Below are 21,031 nucleotides of genomic sequence, written 5' to 3' on the forward strand. Positions count from 1 at the left end.
TCGGCCATAGCCATCACCTTCAATCTCAGTCTTGCTTATCCCTCCACTTCATCTTCATCTTCAACCTTCTCCACACCTCTGATTCAATCTAGCGCCGCCTCTAGTCCTTCTTCGATACAATCTTCAATACCAAGATTCTCGCCACTGAAATCTTCATCAATTACGGAGTCACAACATCAATCTTCCAATCTCTGCAAACCACACACAATCTTCATCACAACGACACTCACACACCGAAATTCAAATCAAGAAAGAAGAAGAAGAAGAACGAGTCAAGATACAACGACAAGGATTACCGTTCCTTGAAGATTTCAACTGGATTTCTCTTCTTCTTGGTTACATCCGAAGAAACACCGAACTCTCTCCGTCGAGCGCGAATCGGAACATTGAGTGTGAGGCACAAGCTGAAGGAAAGATAGCGTGAGTCGGAAAGAAGAGATACGAGTGAGGGAGATCTGTTTGAATCAGAGAAGGCGAGGTTCGAATCGTAGAAGCTCCGGCCGCCGTTGTCACGAATTCATCTGAGATGTTACTCTGCGTGAATCAACAAAAACGAGAGATGAGATAGGAGATGATACGATCTGGTTATTTGATTCACGGCAGCGCGAGGGAGGAGGTTCGATCGGAGTTTCCTCCATTGAGAAGTTTGGCCGCCGTCGCTGCCTTGTGAAAGAGGAGAGAAAGAAAGTCTGAAAGGAAAGCTGAAAAGCCACTCACGTAACCCTAACTCTCTTTCAATTAATTTTTTCTTTTAATTGTTAATTAATAATTAATTGATCTTAAAACTGAATGTTAATTGGGATTTCATTTAATCAATACGAGCTTAACTGAATAATAAGAATCTGAATGGCCATAAATCAAACCCTAATTGCCTCTTTCCGTTTTTTATATTTGATTGTTCTCTTTTATTTTTTTCATTTTGATTAAATCTGAAATCTGAACATGAAATATTGGGCCTGATCCACGAATTGATCACTACACCCCACAGGGCCCATCAGGCCACTGTTTTGGTAAAGAAAATCTGAATAAAAAATCTGTAACAACAAAAAAGGTGTGTTGGGCTATTCCCAATGGGCCCTGCGCCCTACTTGGACTGCACCACTGATTTCAGTATTCACCCCCTGAGCCCATGTAATTGATAGTTTTTTTAGTTTTTTACTTGGCTCTTTTACCACATTCTTTTTAATAAAAAGGCCAATAAAAAACATTAGTTTTAGGCTTATCACAATTTAGATTTTTAGTATGTTTTAGGATTGAATTAGAATTCTTTTAACCCATAAAAACTCATAAAAAATAGTAGTTTTTTAGTTTAATTTTGCATTAATGCTTGAATTGTTTTTGTGCTAGTTCCATGTTATTTTTGTATGATGCTTGTGTGATTTTATTGCTTGTATTTTTGGCCTTATTTTAGGCCTATTTCGTTAGTACCATTTTATATTCCTTTTGTACGTAAATAGGAATTAGAACAACTTAGATTAGAATTTAGGATTAGTTCCCCATTGCATTCTTTTTCTTTTCAACTTTTAAAATACTTAATAAATATCGATGAAGATCATACCGTTACTACATTTCATAGTAGGAAAGAAATGATTGGGGCGTAGGCCCCGATGTATGTTCTTTTCTACTTAGCGGAGAAGAAATGATTGAGGTGTGAGGCCTCGATGTATTTCTTAGCCGTTATTTAGAGAAACGATTGTGGCGTAGGCCTCGATGTGCATTCTCTAAATATTCACAAACGAACTCCTTTTTGTATTTCCTTTACTTAGCGGAGAAGAAATGATTGAGGTGTGAGGCCTCGATGTATTTCTTAACCGCTATTTAGAAAAACGATTGTGGCGTAGGCCTCGATGTGCGTTCTCTAAATATGCAAAACAAAACTCTTTTTGGTATGATCTAAGTCACAAAATAAATTCCCTTAAAAAACACCAATCAAAAACACATAAAACACTAATAAATGTTCAGATTTAAAACAAAGTAAGGAAGTGATGCGAAGCCTTGTAGTAGGTCTTCGTCATCATGGAATTACCCTAAAAGACACAAACCAATCTCTTTCTTTCTTCTTTCTAAGGGCATTGTTATTTCCGCTCGAACGCATCGTAGGCGATCCCTTATGCAAGAGCGCGAACGTTAACCCCGCCCAACTAAAAAACACAAAACAAACAGAAAATCGTGAGCCGAGCTACGATAACTCTGATTCCTGAAAAGGATACGTAGGCAGCGGGGTAGGGCCCGTGCGAGTATAATTCTTTATTTTCCCTACATTCTGCATTCATTTCGCATGTAGACATAGACATAGTACACACCCTTTAGATAGAAACAAACATAGGTGGATACCATCGAGTACGATGGGCGCGAGGGGTGCTAATACCTTCCCCTCGCGTAACCGACTCCCGTACCTAGATTCTCTGGTCGCAAGACCTTGTTCCTTCCTTTGCCAGGTTTTCTGATATTCCTTTCCCTTATGGGATAAATATATTGGTGGCGACTCTGTTCATTTTTCGCGAGCGTGCGACAATAACAAACACATATTTTACAAGATTGAAGTTTTAATAAAGATTTGACCAGATCCAAAAAAAATTGTTTCAGATGAATGTCGTACCCTAATTAATAATCGCATATATTATGTTTATAAAATTTTTAATAAGTGAATATTATAAAATATGAATCCTAGAAACAAGGGTATCTAAGTTATAATCTATACAATATAATTATTACATGTATAAAACACATCCACCAAGTTGAGCTTCAATATCTTTCACTATGCGAATGAAACTCTTAGGAATATGTTATATAGAATCAAATCCTCCAACCATTACAACTGCCACAACATAAGGATTGAGAGACACAAGTCCTTCTCCAAAGAACACATGTTGATAGATTGGACAGTTTCGACCTTACAAACATACAAATAAATAATGTTAGATATAATTCAATCAAAACCTACAGTCTCTTAAAGTTCTAATAAACACGAATCAAATTTATTTTTATAAATTTACCTAAACAAAATTCCATTAAATAAAAATACTCACAATCAAAGGAGTCCCAAAATACCATTTCTCAGCAATCTTCAATAAAGCCCTGCAACTAAATCAAACCCAATTTTCATATATAAATATAAAGTCTTCAACTTATCTCGTTGATAATTATTGAACCCTTAATCAAACCTCTAATATTTTTATCACCCAAATTAAACCTTATTACCTTTCCCTATTTCTATGATCGAGAGAAAGAGAGTGAGGGAGGTCAGATTTGAAAGGGTGAGGGTTTTGCAAGAAAATTTACAAACATTGAGGAAAACCCTAAATTTTTATCATATAAAAGATAGAAAGGGTAAAACTAACCAAAATGATTACAAGGTAGTGGCGGCCGACAGTGAGCGGATGATGGTAAGCAAACGACAAAGGAGGCAAGTACGAACAAAAAGAGATATGAGATTGCAGAAGTACAAAGGGTTTTCATGTCTCAAAAGGGTTTCTCTTTACAAATGATATATTACCTTTCTATCTTTAATTATATACGTATATATTATATGATTAGATATAAATTTGTGCTAATATAATTTTGGTGAAATATTTTGTTTTTAAATTTTTTATTTATTTTACAGAATTCTCTTTTTTTTTACCTGTATTTTTGTGAATCAAAAACATACCGGAAATATCACAACAGTACCTTAGTGAATAAAAAACAAATCGGAAACTATTACGAACCAAAAATATATATTATATCAAAACTAAAATGACACCAAAATGACATATAGTTTACACATCATTACATCAAATAATAACCCATCAACATAAAAAAGATTGTGCACTATATTCATTATTTTGAAGGAATCAAAATCCACAATACGACCGAAAGTCTTTTTCGTGTCTTGTCTCTAAACACTTATAAATAATGATATATCTTTTACTATATTGCACATAGAAATTATAACATAAAATAAATGTTTAATAAACAATAAAATCTATTTACTTGTTATTTTTCCCATATGTATTCTTCATGTTCATAATGAATAAAATGCACATCATCTACATAAACTTCTTCATATGAAGTAGGCACGTGTGTTGCCTAAGAAGAAGTCTCAAGAATATCAAAATTTAAATCATGATTTTCATCACTAAGAGGAATGTGTTTTCAGCACTGCTGTACTTCACCTTGTAGCACGACTCACCATATTTAGGGCATTGATTTGATATTTGATACTTTCATGTATAATATGCAATCATTACACCATCCATGTGTTTTGATATACTTCAAATCCATTGAACACAATATCTTCTTGACCTTATAACTAAGGTCCGACAAATTATTTATCTTCTGGTAGCATTTGTTTTAGAAACTCAAGTAATTATGTCAAACTTTTATTCCTTCACCCAATTTTTGCCTTTAAATTATACAATTTTAACACCACAGACAATCAAGTAAAACTTGTGCATCCCTTATATAATGACGCATCCTTTTTATTACATAAAGTATCATAAATATGATATTTCCTAAGAGAAGATTCTCACAGATCATATCTTCTAGTCGATCATCCATATCTATATCAGCTTCAAGCCTTTGTGATGTCACAATTTGTTTTGTATATATTTCACCATGCCACATTCATATTATATAATATCGACAAATTCCACCAAAACATAGGTGATGAGATATTTATTTTTTTTTAATTTTTTTATATTCCGACATAGAACACATGGACAATAAAAGATTACATTATTGTTAGGAATATTTTGTATCGCGTATTCAAGGAATTCAATAACTGCATTTCATACGCCGGACCTAATCAATCAGCTTTCATCCAACTAGGATCCATAATACATTTTATATTAAAAGCTTTTAAATCATCTAACAATACAACAACACAACAACTATTTACTAAATCACTTATCAACAATATGGAAAAACAATATATATCATAGTACACAATACAACAACAACTTAGTCAACAATACGTTAACAATTTCAATACAACAACACAATAAAAATGAAAAACTACAACAATAATATATAACACTCTCAATAACACAAAAACAATCTCAATTTCACTCAATCACAACAACATATAACATTAAACAAATACAAAAACCTATAACAATATCCATAAATAGAAAAAACCTAAAATTCAACAAGAATGGTGATGAAATAGCTAACGAACCGTAAGTATGAAGAAAAGAAAGAGACCAAGAAATAGTTTTTGTGTACACTTCTTGAAGTTTCATCTTTCCCCTCTTTGATTCTTACAAAGAAATGAGTTTATCTTGCTTGGTGTCTTTAAGGAGATTGGTTTCTGCTATCACGTTCTTCTGTTCTTTCGCTAGGGCACGTATGTTATCAACCATAGTAATATATTATACATATTACCATAGTTTTTCTTCACAACCGTGGTGAAATTATTTAGGGATTCGTCGCACGCCATTCACCTTTTATTAAACCTAACTCATTTTTCTTTCAACCTTTATATTCCATTCTTCAAAAGCTAATACAATATATTGAAAAAATTTGTTTAAAGATTAATGTTAAGATTCACTTTATCAAGTAAACGATATGCTTGAACCTTAACATTGATCTTTAATACCAAAATTTTCTAGGTATAGTAAAAATGAATGAAAATATTGCACACAAAGTCTTTCAGAGATTGTAAAAAATGTGACTGACTGTAAAAAAAACTAAACTCTGTGAGATTGTGAAAACGAAACTCTCTGTGTAATTAAGAAAACTAAACTCTTTGAGATTGAAAAAAATGAACGCTGCATTTCACTACAGTTGGTAAAAATAACCGTGGAAAAAAAGTATTTTAATTTTAATATAAAGACACAAATAAGAGGACACACCCTTTTTTGCAATGAAAAAATGAAAAATTGTTGGTGCTGGGATTTGAAGCATAATAATCTTTAATATATCACCACACAGTTGTTAGTCTAGACCATGGTAAAACTTATTTTAATAAAAAAATGAAGTTGCCTAAATAAGAGTAATTACTTCGGTTGATTAAATGGTCAAAGTAGTAAGATATTACGAAATATATATTTTGTAGTAGCGAATGGTGAAGACAATGAGGACTTCGAAGAACTGGAAGATAGGAAACACCCACCAAAAGTGGAACCGGCAGTCACACTCAAAGATCCAGTCAACATAAATGTTAGCTAATATTTTTCAATGTAATTTTGCTATCATTTAGTAAATAAATATTTTATTCAATCTATCTTATAACCTATTTAATTATGTTACATTTAGTATATTATTATTTTAATAATTAATAAATATATAAAAAAAATATTTTTTCTTAATAGATAATTAATATTATATTATTACTTGATAAAATTAACATAACTAAAAATAAAATTCAAAAAAAAAAAATTAGAGGCTCCATTGTAATATTATATTATTACTTGAAAAAAAATTTGGCGGGTGTGTACTAAAAATTTACAAGGGGCCTCCATTGTATTTGGTGGGCGTAATTAAATTTCAAAGAGCCCTCCATTATATTTGGCGGGCTTTTGCTAAAAAAAAATTATTTTCAAAAGTGATAGTTTGAAATCTATGAAGAAAATGATGATATTTTGGAAATAAAAAGGGAAATGTGTGGTAAAAATTTTGATCAGGGGTTTCTTGTCAACAAGTTACATTACTCCCTCTGTTGAATTTTCCATGGAGCTTACTCTTTGTTCATTGGTTCAAGCATCCATTATCTGACTTGTAAAGTTGATTTACTAAGAAAAAGTGGCATGTGATAGTTTCTTGGGATCCCACTTTATTAAAATGCTTATTTCTTTATCACCTTCAGTTCTTATTGGTCTTTATTCGACAAACATACATGAAAATAAATCGAAAACTCGTTCTTGTTGGATTGCTGACTGTCATTTTATTCTTGGGGGAACTAAACTCTCCTTGGTTAGAGATAGGTAGTGTTATTGTCGTGCTAGGGGTGCGGTGTTTTCGGTAGCCTCGTATTTTTCTAGCCAAGAGAAGCAACTCACCTTTCCCCCTCTTTCCACCCACTTTGAGGAGTTGATTCTTCCCCTCATCTAGGTTAGTTGGACCCTTCTAAAATGGTAGTTTTTTTTACTACTTCTGCAAGATACGATCCATACTTTAGAGAATCTGCTTTAATATAGGATTTTGGCTGATCTAGGTAGGGTTTCTTGTCCTGTGTATATGAGGTTGGCATAATCGGTCTTTCATCTTTTTATTACTTGTGAGACGACTTCTTTTATTTAGTATAGGATTTTTAATTGGTTGGGTTGGTTAGTTGTCCTCCTTAGTAATTCTAGGTATCCTTTTAAATTTTTTATCTCTCTAGGGGGATGCCTAAGAGTAAGAGGTGGACTAGCTATGATCTGACATTGTGTTGTCTGATCGATCTGGGATTCTTAGTACAATATCATTCTAATAGTTCATTACTAAGTATGAAGGGTGTGGAATAAAAAAACATTTATAGGTTCGAATATGTATCTTCGTAAGTCTGCTACCAACTCTTGTACTTTCTTTACTTGGTGGGAGAACCATATCATGTATCTTAACTAATACTAGTTCGAGTTTTTTTGATCTGATTCTTCTGGTGTACAGTTCTCGGTCCTTCTCATGAAGGTGTCAAGTCTAGTTGTTTGTGGTTCAGTCACTTTGATTACTAGCATGTTCATTTGCATAGATGGTGGTTTTTGTTGCTGATTTTGATTTGTTGTTGAGTTTTTTCTTCGTATCAGTTTCTTTCGTTGTTCTATTCTTTTTTTATTTGCTTATGTTTAATTTTCTTGTTAGTTTATTATTTTAGGTACTTCATGTGCATGAATGATAACACATCTTGTTCTCGGCTGGCAAAAATAGTCCAACGTTATTTGGAAATCGAGACTAAGCATAGTTTATGTATAACACCCACACATGTCAACCCAACAAAGCATATTTTCTAAAGGACAACGTCGTGAGCGTACTTGCACTCAAATAGGATATTACCTCATAGCTTCAATGACGCACACTAAAGATCGACTGAAAGACATCTCTTTATACTATGGTAGAGGTATTTTACCCTTCTTAATTACTCCCTCCACTTTTTTATAAGTCGCTTTAGGAAAAAATGTGTACTATAGAATAAGTCGTTTTACAATATCAATGAGTCATTAATGCTATTTTTTTCTATTATACTCAAACATTTGTTGTTGTTTCTTTTTTCAATTGTGTAAATTTATCTTTTCAACGAAGGGTTTCTTTTTTTCAATTTGATCCCTTAAATTTCTCAATTGCTTGATTTTGGCCTCCCGTGTTTTAATTGCTTGATTTTGGTCCCCCAAGTTTTTAAATTGCTTAATTTTGGCCCTCTAAGTTTCAATTGCTTGATTTTGGTCTCTCAAGTTTGTCCCCTTTTGCATTTGATAGTTCCCTAATGACATGTAGACTAAATTTCTTCGTTTTTATTGTTTTTTTATTTTTTTATTTTTCTTCTTTAGAATTCTATTTTTCTTCTCTTTTTAATAGTTAAGCTTTGAATGTAATATTTTGAAAATCTTAAATATTTCATTCCACTTAGAATATAAGGACAAACACACAATATCCCGTATAAAAAATTGAAATTCTTTATGAGTAATAGGATTGTTAGACTTTGGGACTTTGTGCTTAACTATCAGGGAGTTATTGGCCAATGAGTTTGTTATTTTAATTAGGTAGTGGTTTATTTTATTTTGTTAAAATAATTTTCCATTATGCATAAGTTGAATGAAATATTTAAGATTTTTTAAATATTACATTCAAAGTTTAACTATTAAAAAGAGAAGAAAAATAAGATTGTAGAGAAAAAAATTTAAAAATAGAAAGGAAAAGAGAAAAAGCAAAAAATAAATAAATTAGTCTACATGTCATTAGGGGACTATCAAATAAAAAATAAGATAAATTTGAGGGGTCAAAATCAAACAATTGAACCTTATGAGGCCAAAATCAAACAATTATAAAACTTGAGAACTAAAATTAAACTACTAAAAAATTTGAAGAGCCAAAACTGCATTTAAGTCTTTTGTAAAATCATTCATAATCTTTCTTCTTTTTAATTATATAAATTTATATTCTCAATACGAATAATAATAGATAAATTATGTAACTTCTTCTTTTCATACAACCATTTCTTAATTCGAATGACAAGTCAAAAACCACTAATATAAAAGTTGGAGAGTATTTTCCACTAAATTTAGTTTTAAATGCATTACATTTTATCTTATTCGAACTTCTAATTAGTGTCCCTCAAAACCACAATGTCAGAATCAAGCGCTACCTTTTCTTCCCCACAACTTGAAAGAAAACAAACACGATCATGTCTTTCAAAAACCTTATTAGTCATAGCTTTCTCAGTAACCTTAGCTGCAATTCTCTACCAACTCGAACCCTTCAAACCGGTTCACTTTCCATCCAGGGAGTTACCCCGACGAACCATAACTGCTCCCGCTGTCAACCCGCACATGCGGGTTGGTTCGGAAGTTGTAGTGGAAGGAAAAGTGGATGGACCTGAAGACCTGGCTTATGATAAGAGGAACCGTCTCATCTACACTGGCTGCGAGGACGGGTGGATCAAGCGAATCACGGTGAACAAATCGGTGGATGACTCGGTTGTTAAAAACTGGGTTAACACCGGTGGAAGACCACTTGGACTCGCTTTGGAAAAAACCGGTGAACTCATAGTTGCCGATGCTGATTTGGTAAGTCATTTAAAGAAATTTTACACGTCCAACATTTAAAATTTCAGCATCAAATGTACACGAGTACATCGTTATTATCCATTGAATGACGGTATAAAATTATTTTACAATATTTGCGTCTCCTATTTTCTTGAAAACATTTCCACAAGTCACAGTAATATTTAGGATTAAACATGTACTAATTTTTATAAAATTTAGGGTTCATATAACTTTAACTTTGTTTTTATATATAATATTGTTAAGTCGAAGATCGTCCACTTCGATGTAGGGGTTATTGAGAGTGACAGTAAAAGAAAAGAAATCTAAAGTTGAAGTTCTGGCGAATGAATACGATGGGTTGAAATTCAATTTAACAGATGGAGTTGACGTAGGTGAAGATGGAACAATTTATTTCACAGACGCTACTTACAAATACAATTTAAAGGATTTCTATTTTGATATTGCGGAACGAAAACCTCATGGGAGATTCATGAGCTATAATCCAGCAACAAAAAAAGTAACATTGCTTGCACGTAACCTCTACTTTGCTAATGGAGTTGCAGTTGCACCAGATCAAAAATTCGTTGTTTACTGTGAGACTACTTTGTAAGTACTTTATTAATGGACATAGGTATTAAATAGTTAAACTTTTTTTTTGAAACTCCATATTCAACAGGAAGAGGTGTAGAAAATTTTACCTTCAAGGTCCTAAAAAAGGAAGAATAGGCGAATTTTGTTCCGATCTACCCGGCTTGCCAGATAATATTCATTATGTTGGACAAGGGCAATATTTGATTGGAATGGCAACGGTAACATATTAACTTTACTGATTAATGTAAGAATTATCTATTTTGTCTTGTTTTGTGATAAATGTTTTGTGTGTTTAAATGGCAGTCGATAACTCCGCAATGGAATTTACTATTGAGATACCCTTTCCTACGGAAAACTGCAGCAATGGTTACAAAGTATTTTACAAGGCAAAAACTAGAGATGAATGGAGGAGTTATGGTTGTAGATTTGGCAGGAAAGTTAACAGGTCATTACTATGATCCTCGATTATCACTGATTTCAAGTGGGATTAAAGTTGATAACTATATATATTGTGGCTCGTCTTCTTATCCATTTCTACTACGTCTAGATGTGAAAAATTATCCTGCAATTCGTTCGCCATGAAGAAGAACAGTGCAAATCTCAGCTATACTGTTTTCTTATATAGGCCCACTTGTATTTTTAATGAAAGGCCTGCCTAATTTTTTATTGCTTTTTTTTTTTTTTAATGTATAACTTTTTTTATGTGATAATGTATAAATTCATAAAAAAATTTAATAACATATAATATACAGATGTTGTGTTGTTTAGAAGCTAAAAATTTCAAAACCTTACTCAGCATAGAAGTTGCATGTTTAGAACCTTATTCTGAGTTTTATTAGCATAGTTAGTTTTGTTTACGTGACATTTTGATTTTTGTGTATTTAAACTAGTTTGTTATAAAGAAATCATGACTGAATTTTCAGCGTAGAGAGTTTGTTATGTTTTCTCTATTCTCTCTTTTTCCATCTTCATCTTCAACCTTGTGCACCAACAATTGACATCATAGCCTGGTTAAATTTACATGGAAACATGAGTGTACGTGAGACATGTGTGATTGATTTCGTTTCTTGAATTTGCGTTGAGTTCACGATCAGAATCGTAATAGAATTGCATTTCTTGATTTTGTGGGATCAGGAAACACGAGTGTTTGGTGAGATCTGAGTGAGTTTTAGTGCACAAGAACGAAGATGAACGGTGGAAATAGCTTGAATACAAAGCTTACAGTGTTTGATGGAAAGAATTGAAATCGGTGGATGATTCATATGCGTGTGTTGTTTGGTGCTCAAGACATTCTTGATCTCGTCACTGACGATTATGTTGCGGTTGCAGCGGATGTGACGGAGGAATAGAGAAACGTGCAAAGAGATACGAGAAAGAAAGATCAGAAGGCATTGTTCTACACCCATCAGTGTGTGGATGCAAATGTGTTTGAGAAAATTGATGATTCAATAATGGCGAAGGCAGCGTGGGACATACTGATGCATTAATGAAGATGGTGATGCTTCCGTCTCTATGTAAGCAGTACGGGAATCTCAATATGAAGAACAATGAGAAGGCACTTGATTACATCTCTAGAGTGATTTTGATCACAAATGAGATGAAGGCATTTTCTAGTAAGAAGAGTCAGACACAATCTTGGTCAGAAGCCAAGAAGAGACGTGGTGGTGGTTCTCAGAAGTCGGGAGCCTTCAACTCTGATGAGAAAAAACATCAGAAGGGAAAAGGATAAGCTTGACAAGAGAATGGTTCTGTGTTACAATTGTAATAGGTCTGGTCACTTTGCTAAGGATTGTTGGTCAAACAAGGAAAGGAAGTCAGAAGAAGCAAACATATCTAGAGGAGATTTTGACCTGTGCTATTGATTGCTTTTGAATCTAATGGTGGATATTTGGTGGACTGTTGGTATATGGAAACTGGATGCTTAAATAACTTAACTAGAAATAAACAATTGCTGATTGACTTTGACTCTAGAAAGAGGACAAAGTTTAAGCATGGAATTAAGCATGAGTTGAAAGTTCTCAGAAATGATGGTGGAGGTGAGTACAAATCCACAGATTTCAATAAGTTCTATGAGAAGAATGGAATTAAGCCTGAGATAGATGCTCTATACACTCCTCAACACAATGGTCTTGCTGAAAGAAGAAATAAAACTTTGCTTGATATGACAAGGAGCATGCTGAAAGAGAAGAATCTGGCTCACACCTTGTGGGGAGAAGCTGTTGCCACTTCAGCATATGTGCTCAATAGGTGTCCAACGAACAAGTTGAAGGAAACAATCCCTTTTAAGAAGTGGACTGGAAATAAACAAAGTGTGAGTCATTTCACGGTATTTGGTTCACTTTGTTACAAACATGTTCCAGGTGCTACTAGAAAGAAGTTGGATGATAGAAGCAAAGTAATGGTGTTGATTGGTTACCATAGTACAATTGCTTATAAGATTTATTGTCCAGTCACTAATAAGGTTGAAGTCACCAAAGACGTCATTGTGAAAGAGTCAGAAGCACGGGATTGAATCAAGTCTCAGTCCAACTCTAAAGTAGTGTCAATACCTGAGTTTACTTCTGAAGATACTTCTGAATCTGAAGGGAATTCTGCTTTTGAAGATGAGTCATATTTAGAAGATGACTCTGAAGCTGAAGTCGAGTCTGATTCTGAAGGAGACTCTAAAGATGAGTCAGAAGTTGCAGGTGATTATGAAGGCGAATCTAACTCTGAAGGTGAATATGAATTTTGATCCAGATTCTGTTGATGATCTAGACTCTGGTGGTCAAGCTTTTGAAGGGGGTCAAGCATCCGAAGGGTGGAACTTCTGAATGTAGAAATTTTAAAGATGGTCCAACTTTTAAAGGTGGTCCAACATCTGATACTGTTCCAGAACTTGAAGAAGATTCTGAACAAGTTCAGAGGCCACAAAGAATCAGACAAATACCAAGAAGAATTGCAGAGTTTAACATGTTGCAAGATAATGAGATAGACTCTGAAGAAGAATTCTTAGCAATCTTAGGTATCTTTTTAAGTTCTTTATCTCTCTAGGGGAATGCCTAAGAGTAAGAGGTGGACTAGCTATGATCTGACAGTCTGTTGTCTAGTCGATATGGAATTCTCAGAAAAATGTCATTTTTAATGGTTCATCACCAAGTGTGACGCATGTGGAAGACAAAAAATTTATAAGCTTGAATATGTATCTCCGTAGGTCCTCTACCAACTCTTGTACTTTCTTTACTTGCTAGGAGAAACATATCATGTGTCTTAACTAATACCAGTCTGAGTGTTTTTTATCTGATTCTTCTAGTGTATTGTTCTTGGCCATTCTCTTGAAGGTGTCTAGTCTAGTTGTTTTTGGTTCAGTCACTTTGAACTCTAGCTTGTTCCTTTGCATAGATGGTGGTTTTTATTGCTAATTTTGATTTGTTTTTGGGGTTTTTTTTCTTCGTATCTGTTTCTTTTGTTGTGTTATTCTTTTTTATTTGCTTATGTTTAGTTTTCTTGTTAGTTTAATGTTTCATGTACTTCATGAGCATAATTGATAACACATCTTGTTCTCGGCTGGCCAAAATAGTCCAACATTATTTGTAAATCGTGGTTAAACGTAGTTTATATATAACACCTAAAAATATAAACCACTACAAAAAAATTGCTCTACAGCGACGTGGATGCCACGCTGCAATGTTAAAAATCACGTCACAATCAAACAATAGCGACGCGGGCTGCTATGTCGCAGGAGCACGTGTGGCAAAACAGTAGCGACGTGGAAAACACGTCCGAAGGTTACGACGTGATTCCCACGTCGCAATAAATTTATATGGGGAACATGTCCCTGCACGCAGAGCAGGTGTGGCAGGTGGGGGGACTGTGAAATTGACTTTATTAGCGACGTTGGTCTCACGTCGCTACTTTGAATGTTTTTTTTTAAAATTAAATAACGTAGGTATAATTGTATTTTTATATAATAAATTAATTAATTTATATAATAAAATTTATATATAATAAAATATATAATAAAATTTATATATAATAAAATTTATATAATAAAATTTATAAAATATAATTTATATAATAAAATTTATATAATAAATTTTTATAAAATAAATTCATATAATAAATTTTATATAATAAATTCAATTAAATAAAACTAAAAATTTAAAACTAATATTTTAATGAATTAAAATGTAGAATAAGTTGCATAAATATAAATTTAAAACAAATGAAATACAAAATGTTTTTATGAGGCATCATCATCATTCGGAAAATAATCATCAGGATTAAAATCATCATCCACTCCCTCATCCTCCGGCTCTGGATCAGGAACATTACGATAATTTCCACCACCTTGCATAAATTGTCTCATCTGCTCCTCCATCTCAGATTGCCTCTTCAGAATGCTCTATCTGCCGCACATGTTGTTGCTCCATATCAGATTGCGTCTTCCGCATCATCTCCATCTCATGCGCTTGTTGCTGCCTCATGGCCTCATTTTCGCGTCTCGCCTCACTTAACGCCAATTGCCTTACTGTTTCAGCTTGTTCCCGTGTCAGATTTGGTTGACGCGATCCACCCTCTCCATCTATAATTCTTTGAAACAGATTGCGATCACCAGCTCTATAGTTGGACGCCAAATTTCCAGCCCAAAAAAGCAACCATTAGGCCCTTTTTCTTTAATAACCTCACACCAAATTTAGTGATCAACATCAACGTTAAGCGGCTCCCCCTCTGCTGGAATGTATTGAGGATTATTTTGTAGAAAAATTGCAAGCAATCTATCATAATCATCCTGCGGACATATTCAATAAAAAAATTTAAGTTAAATATTTACATGCATAATTAATTATACTAAATAAATATGTACATACTATACTAAATTAAAATATATTAAATAGTTGCCATGTGATTTTCACGCCACAATCACGTGGCAATTTATCAATTGCCACATGAAATTCACACCACAATTTATATGTTGCCACGTGAAAATAACGTCACAAATTTTTTATTAAATTAAAAATTAAATAAACAACATAAATTTCATTACTTACAAGATACAATCTCGCGCGCTCGTATACAAAACCTCCCGATCTCCTTGTCCGGGTCCTCGAAAGCAACTCAGGCATCAATGGTTTTCTCCCCAACTCCTTAGCCTAAATAATAAAATTAAAAATAATTAGTAAAATATATTATGAATAAAGATGTAACTTAAAAATTTTAAAATTTTTACCAATCGTCGGGCATGCTCCGCAGTACTAATACTTCCAACTGTAATGACACAACCCCCTTTTCAGATGCCCTCATCTTCTTGAAAGTTTCTAATTTACCCAGGAATTCTGGAGTCCTCTAATATGTAACAAGCTCCTGAAAAACCTCCTCGCCTATCCAGCTAGGACGGATGTCGTAACGCTCATAATTCTCCCTTACTCGCCGCAGCATATTAGACATTCTTTTAGAGCATCTGGTATTGAAAACTTTCTGAACCATTTTTTTATTCAACGGATCCCCCACACATTTCACCTGCAATGTTGTATGACATTAAAATAAAATGTTAAGTAATTATAATGAGAATTTCATTTAAATAACAATAACTAAAAAATAAATTAAATGCACAACTTAAATAAATAGCAATAAATAACAATACCTTAATCATTTTAAACCATTCATCTTTATTTTTGACCTCGCCATAGCTCTTAAAAGATGGTTTATACATTTGCTGAATTATATAATTAACAATCCTAGCAGCAGTCCGACTCGGCGCAAAACTAAAACAAAAAATGAAAATGTTAAATATAAATTTATACAAAAAATGAAAATGTATACCTACTATAAAAGTTTTTAAATAGGAAACTTACTTGCTTCCTTCGGGCCAAATCCAAAATCTACCGTCAACGACATGAATCTCATCGGGATCATCTCTTCCACGAAGATCAGCTCCATCTATCTCATCAACTGCCTCATCAACTTCCTCATCAACCTCACCTGCCGGTACATGTGTGGGATGTGGGGTGCGTGAGCCTCCAGCCATGGAGTCAAAGAAACCAGGCGGAAATACTTGTTCCAACTTACAAAGAATGATTGCAATGCTTTGGTCCAACTTCATGATGTCTTCCACTTTTAAAGCTGACGCACAAATATCTCTAAAAAACTGACTAATTTCAGTTAGTGGATCAAGAACATGTTTGGGTAGCGAGCCAAATGCAATTGGTAGCAATTGTTCCATAAAAATGCAACAATCGTGACTTTTCATTCCATGCAACTTCCCAGTGTTAGGGTCAGCACACCTTGATAAATTCGATGAATACCCATCGGGCATTAATCTCAAATCTTTTAACCATCGACAAACAACTTTAGCTTCTTGGGAAGTCAGTCTGAAACAAGCTTCTTGGTCCACATCAAGGAAGCTCGCATTGTAAAGTTTTGTTTACGTGATACATCATAGGTCCATTCTCCAATCCACAATCTCTTCAAATCATCAATTAAAGGTTGTAAATACACATCAATTCTTGCTTTTGGACTCGAAGGTCCTGGAATAACGCACGTAAAAAACATGTATAGTTTTGTCATGCACATCTCAGGAGGGAGGTTGTAAGGGGTTACAATAACTGGCCAATAAGAATACATACTTCCTGACGCTTGAACATAAGGAGTAAAACCCTCTGAGCATAATCCAAGCCTGACATTTCTAAGTTCTGCGGCAAAATCAGGATGTATTCGATCAAAGTGCTTCTATGCCTCGCCATCAGATGGATGTCGCATAGTGCCTGGACTTGTTTTATTTATGTGATGCCATGTCATTTGACTTGCACTGTGCATTGAAGCAAACATTCTTTTTAACCTTGGTATTATCGGAAGATAAAACATGGACTTTACTGCTACACGATCTTGATTTGTGTTAACGGCTCTACTGCGAACTTTATATCTTGGACTCATACAAAACTTACATTCCTCCAACAATCCATCTTGAGTACCAAACTCATTGTCGTAAAACAATATACAACCATTAATGCAACAATCAATCTTTCTTACTCTTAAGCCCAACTTCAACACCAACTTCTTTGCTTCATAAAATGTTGTAGGCAAGTTGTCTTTCATTGCAGTTGAGTCCAACATCATTTTTACGAAGAATTCCAAACACTGATCAGGAACATTCCAATTTGACTTGGCGGCCAATAATCTCACACACAATGATAACTTTGAGTCAGACGATCCATCAAACAACGGCGTATTCATCTCATTCAACAACTGATAAAATTTATGCGCTTCCTCATTCGGCAACTCTTCCCCACCAAAATCTTCAGGTTGATCATAGGTCACGTTCACACCAAAAGCATCCTCAACCATGTCACCAATCAGATTAAAGTTTTCCTCATATTCCATAGGCGGCTGACTACTTGAAGCATGCGCGTTGCTAGTCTATGGTACGTTACTAGGCAGTTCTTCACCGTTAAACGTCCAAACCCAATAATTTGCAATGAAACCCCTTCTACGCAAATGAGATGTTACTTCCTGTGGGTCACTAATTATTGGTCTACATTCACATTTAAGACAAGGACACCTAACTCCTCCTTCGCTTCGACATAATTCCTGAGCAAACGCCCAACTGATAAACCCTTCAACTCCTACTATAAAATTGGGTTTAAGTCTCATTCTTCCTGGAAATGTTCTATCGTACATCCAACTACGATAATACTGATAATATTTCATACTGCACATTTATACAATCATTGTCATTTTGAGTTACAAATATTAATCGACTTAATATTATTCTTAGACGTATACTAGTTAATATTTACTATTCTTAAAAATATTATTTAATAACAATACTACTAATATTTTTAACTACACGTGTTATATTAAACATATGTTAACCATAAAGTTATTATTTTTTTAACTATACATTTTAAACTACACATATTGGAAATATTATTTAATAAAAATACTACTATTAAATATTTACTATTATTAAAAATATTATTTTTGATGCACGTGATTACCACGTCGCTATATTTTTTAATTTTAAATATACATATATAATATATATTCTAGTTTTAATATATATTTTAATTTAAAAAAATGTATTTTCAATTTAATAGCAATAACATATATTTTAATTTTAGAAATATAACATATAATCATATTATATTTTATTTTATTTTAAATATACATATATAATATATATTCTACTTTTAATATATATTTTAATTTTTAAAAAAATGTATTTTTAATATAATAACAATAACATAACATATATTCTTTTTCTATTTAATATATACTGCACATAAAAAAAGTTTATTTTCAATTTAATATTTTTTGTTTTTAAGAACAATTACATAAATTATATTTTTTATTAATATTTTCTATTTTTAAGAATAATATCATTAAATACATATATTTTATTTAGAAAATAAAAAAAAAGATTTTAAAAATAAATCTATACATTTTTAACATTCTAAACTCCTCAACTCCTAAACTCAAAATTAACATTTACATCATATACATTTTTATCATTCTAACAATTTAATCTACTAAATATGAAAGAAAGAAAAAAGCAATATAAAACATATATTATTTTTAATAATAAATCCTATTAATTTTTAAAAACAATATATAATACTTTTTCTATTAATTTTTAAAAACAACAACATAAAATATATTCTGTAAATTAATATATAACAGTTTTAATAATATTAATATATAATAATTTTAATAATAGTTTTAATATATCAGTTTTTTTCTAATAGTTTTAAAAATATTAATAAAGAATATATATAATTTTCGTTTTTATTTTATTTACTATATTCTGTTTTATTTTTTAATTTTTTATAAAATAAATATTTAATATTTATTTTATAATTTCGTTTTATAATAATTAATTTAAAAAATAATCTAATTAAAAAACATAACCTAATAAATCTATTAAAAATATATCACATTATAAATAAATATTTAAAAAAAATCTGAAAAAAAAATAAAAAACTTACCTCTTCTTCAATCTACTCCTCCTTCACCTTCTTCTTCTCCTTCACCTTCTTCTGCTCCTTCACCTTCTTCTTTCTTCAAAATGGAAACAAAAAAAATTAAACCATTAACAACAATACAATATGAATATAAAACAAAATTATAAAAAATACTGATGTAATTTACCTTTAATACAACAATATGTGAAATTTGTGAAAAATATTTGGGATTAAAAGGTATGAAAAATTGAATTGGGATTGAAAATTTGGGAATTTTGGGAGAGGAGGGACGTTTCTGGTTTTGTGTTGGGATAGCAGAGAAGAAATTGAAATTGTAAAGGAGGAATAGAAGTGGAAGAAGCAAAACGCGTGAATAAATAAACTAATCAGCGACGTGAGAACCACGTTGCAACCTTGCCACGTGAGACTCACGTCGCAACATGACAACGGTAACATTAATTAATGTTCCTGCCTGCAATGCTGCCACCATGCACTACAAAAAAAACATCAATTTGTCAGGTGAATAGCACCCCGCAAATGCAAATAGCACCCTGCAATGTAACAATTGCAGGGTGGACAAAACACCTCGCAAAAACGTTAGTCGCAACTTTTTGCAAGGGGAAATGCACTTCGCAAGTTTGCTAGGTGGTTTTCACTTTGCAATTTTGCCAGGTGAAAAGCATCTGACAAGTCCTTTACTAGAATTACGCGCAAAACAGAGCAGAGAGTGCAGGAGTGCAGGGTGGTTCAGAGCAGAGCAGAAAAAGATTAAAACTTGCGGGGTGGAAATCACCTTGCAAACAGTAAATAAGCTAATTAAAAAATAATATAATTACATTATTCTAAATATTAAATTATTAATATTTAAAATAATATAAATATAATAAATCATAACTATCAACAGTAATCAAATCATAATATTATAATATCATAATTATCATAAATATATTAAAAATAGTAATAAATAGTAATAAATGTTAGTAATACAATATTTATGTTTAGCTTAACAATAGAGGGTAATAATATTTTGTTTCCTAAAATATAATATTTAATTATTTAACATATAATAAAAAAAATATTATGTTTTAACAAATAATAATAATATTTTGTTTTTTTATAATAATAAACTATTCTGTTTTATAAAATAAATAAAAATTCAGTTTACTAAAAACAAAAAGTATTTTCTATTTTTACAAATATCAGCATATATTTCTACTAATTTCAGCATATATTTGTTCCCATTTCAACATATATTTGTAATTAATTTCAACATACCTAAATCATACAACATATTTTTATACGCATTTCAACATATATTTCTACACATGTTCATAAAACATACAGACCAATTATTTCTATCATACAAACCAATTAAAAGAATTTCTAAAATAACAAACAATTTATAAATATGTGTACCTTTGTAAATGGATTTGATGAAAATATAGAAAGCAGATCCGAATCTAACAAAAATTTTGAGTATTTGGATCTTGATTTTGTATTAAAATGGAGAGAAATGAGAGATAGAGAGGAGTTGGGAAAGGGTTGAAGAATGAGAGAAAATGGGTTTGAGAGAATAAGAGTTTGAGAAGTTTTGAAGAATTATTTAAGTTTATTGGTGGACAAAAGAGAAAGACGCATGTGATATATAAAGGAAACTTGTGAGGTGAATATCACCCCGCAACTTTTCTGACTGTTAAGATTTGCGAAGTGCAAATCACCCCGAAACATAAATGTCAGAAATTGTACATAACGTTCATCTACCCCTTTGTCAATCAATGACTGCAATTAAAGCTTTCCACCCACTTTTTCAAAAAAAACTTGCAAGGTGGCTTTAACCCTGCA

The 21,031-nt window shown here is 32.4% G+C and overlaps 1 protein-coding gene across 1 annotated transcript; it reads left to right on the forward strand.

Annotated features, from left to right (window-relative positions):
• The first annotated feature begins 9,200 nt into the window (after positions 1-9,200).
• Positions 9,201-10,940, forward strand: LOC131608961 (protein STRICTOSIDINE SYNTHASE-LIKE 6-like). The gene is made up of 4 exons (XM_058880574.1): positions 9,201-9,680; positions 9,949-10,265; positions 10,336-10,468; positions 10,554-10,940. The coding sequence occupies exons 1-4, from the start codon at positions 9,240-9,242 to the stop codon at positions 10,830-10,832; spliced, it is 1,170 nt and encodes a 389-aa protein (XP_058736557.1). The 5' UTR covers positions 9,201-9,239; the 3' UTR covers positions 10,833-10,940.
• Positions 10,941-21,031: the final 10,091 nt, after the last annotated feature.

This window comes from Vicia villosa, linkage group LG1 (genome assembly GCF_029867415.1).
Source record: "Vicia villosa cultivar HV-30 ecotype Madison, WI linkage group LG1, Vvil1.0, whole genome shotgun sequence".
NCBI classification, from domain to species: domain Eukaryota; kingdom Viridiplantae; phylum Streptophyta; class Magnoliopsida; order Fabales; family Fabaceae; genus Vicia; species Vicia villosa.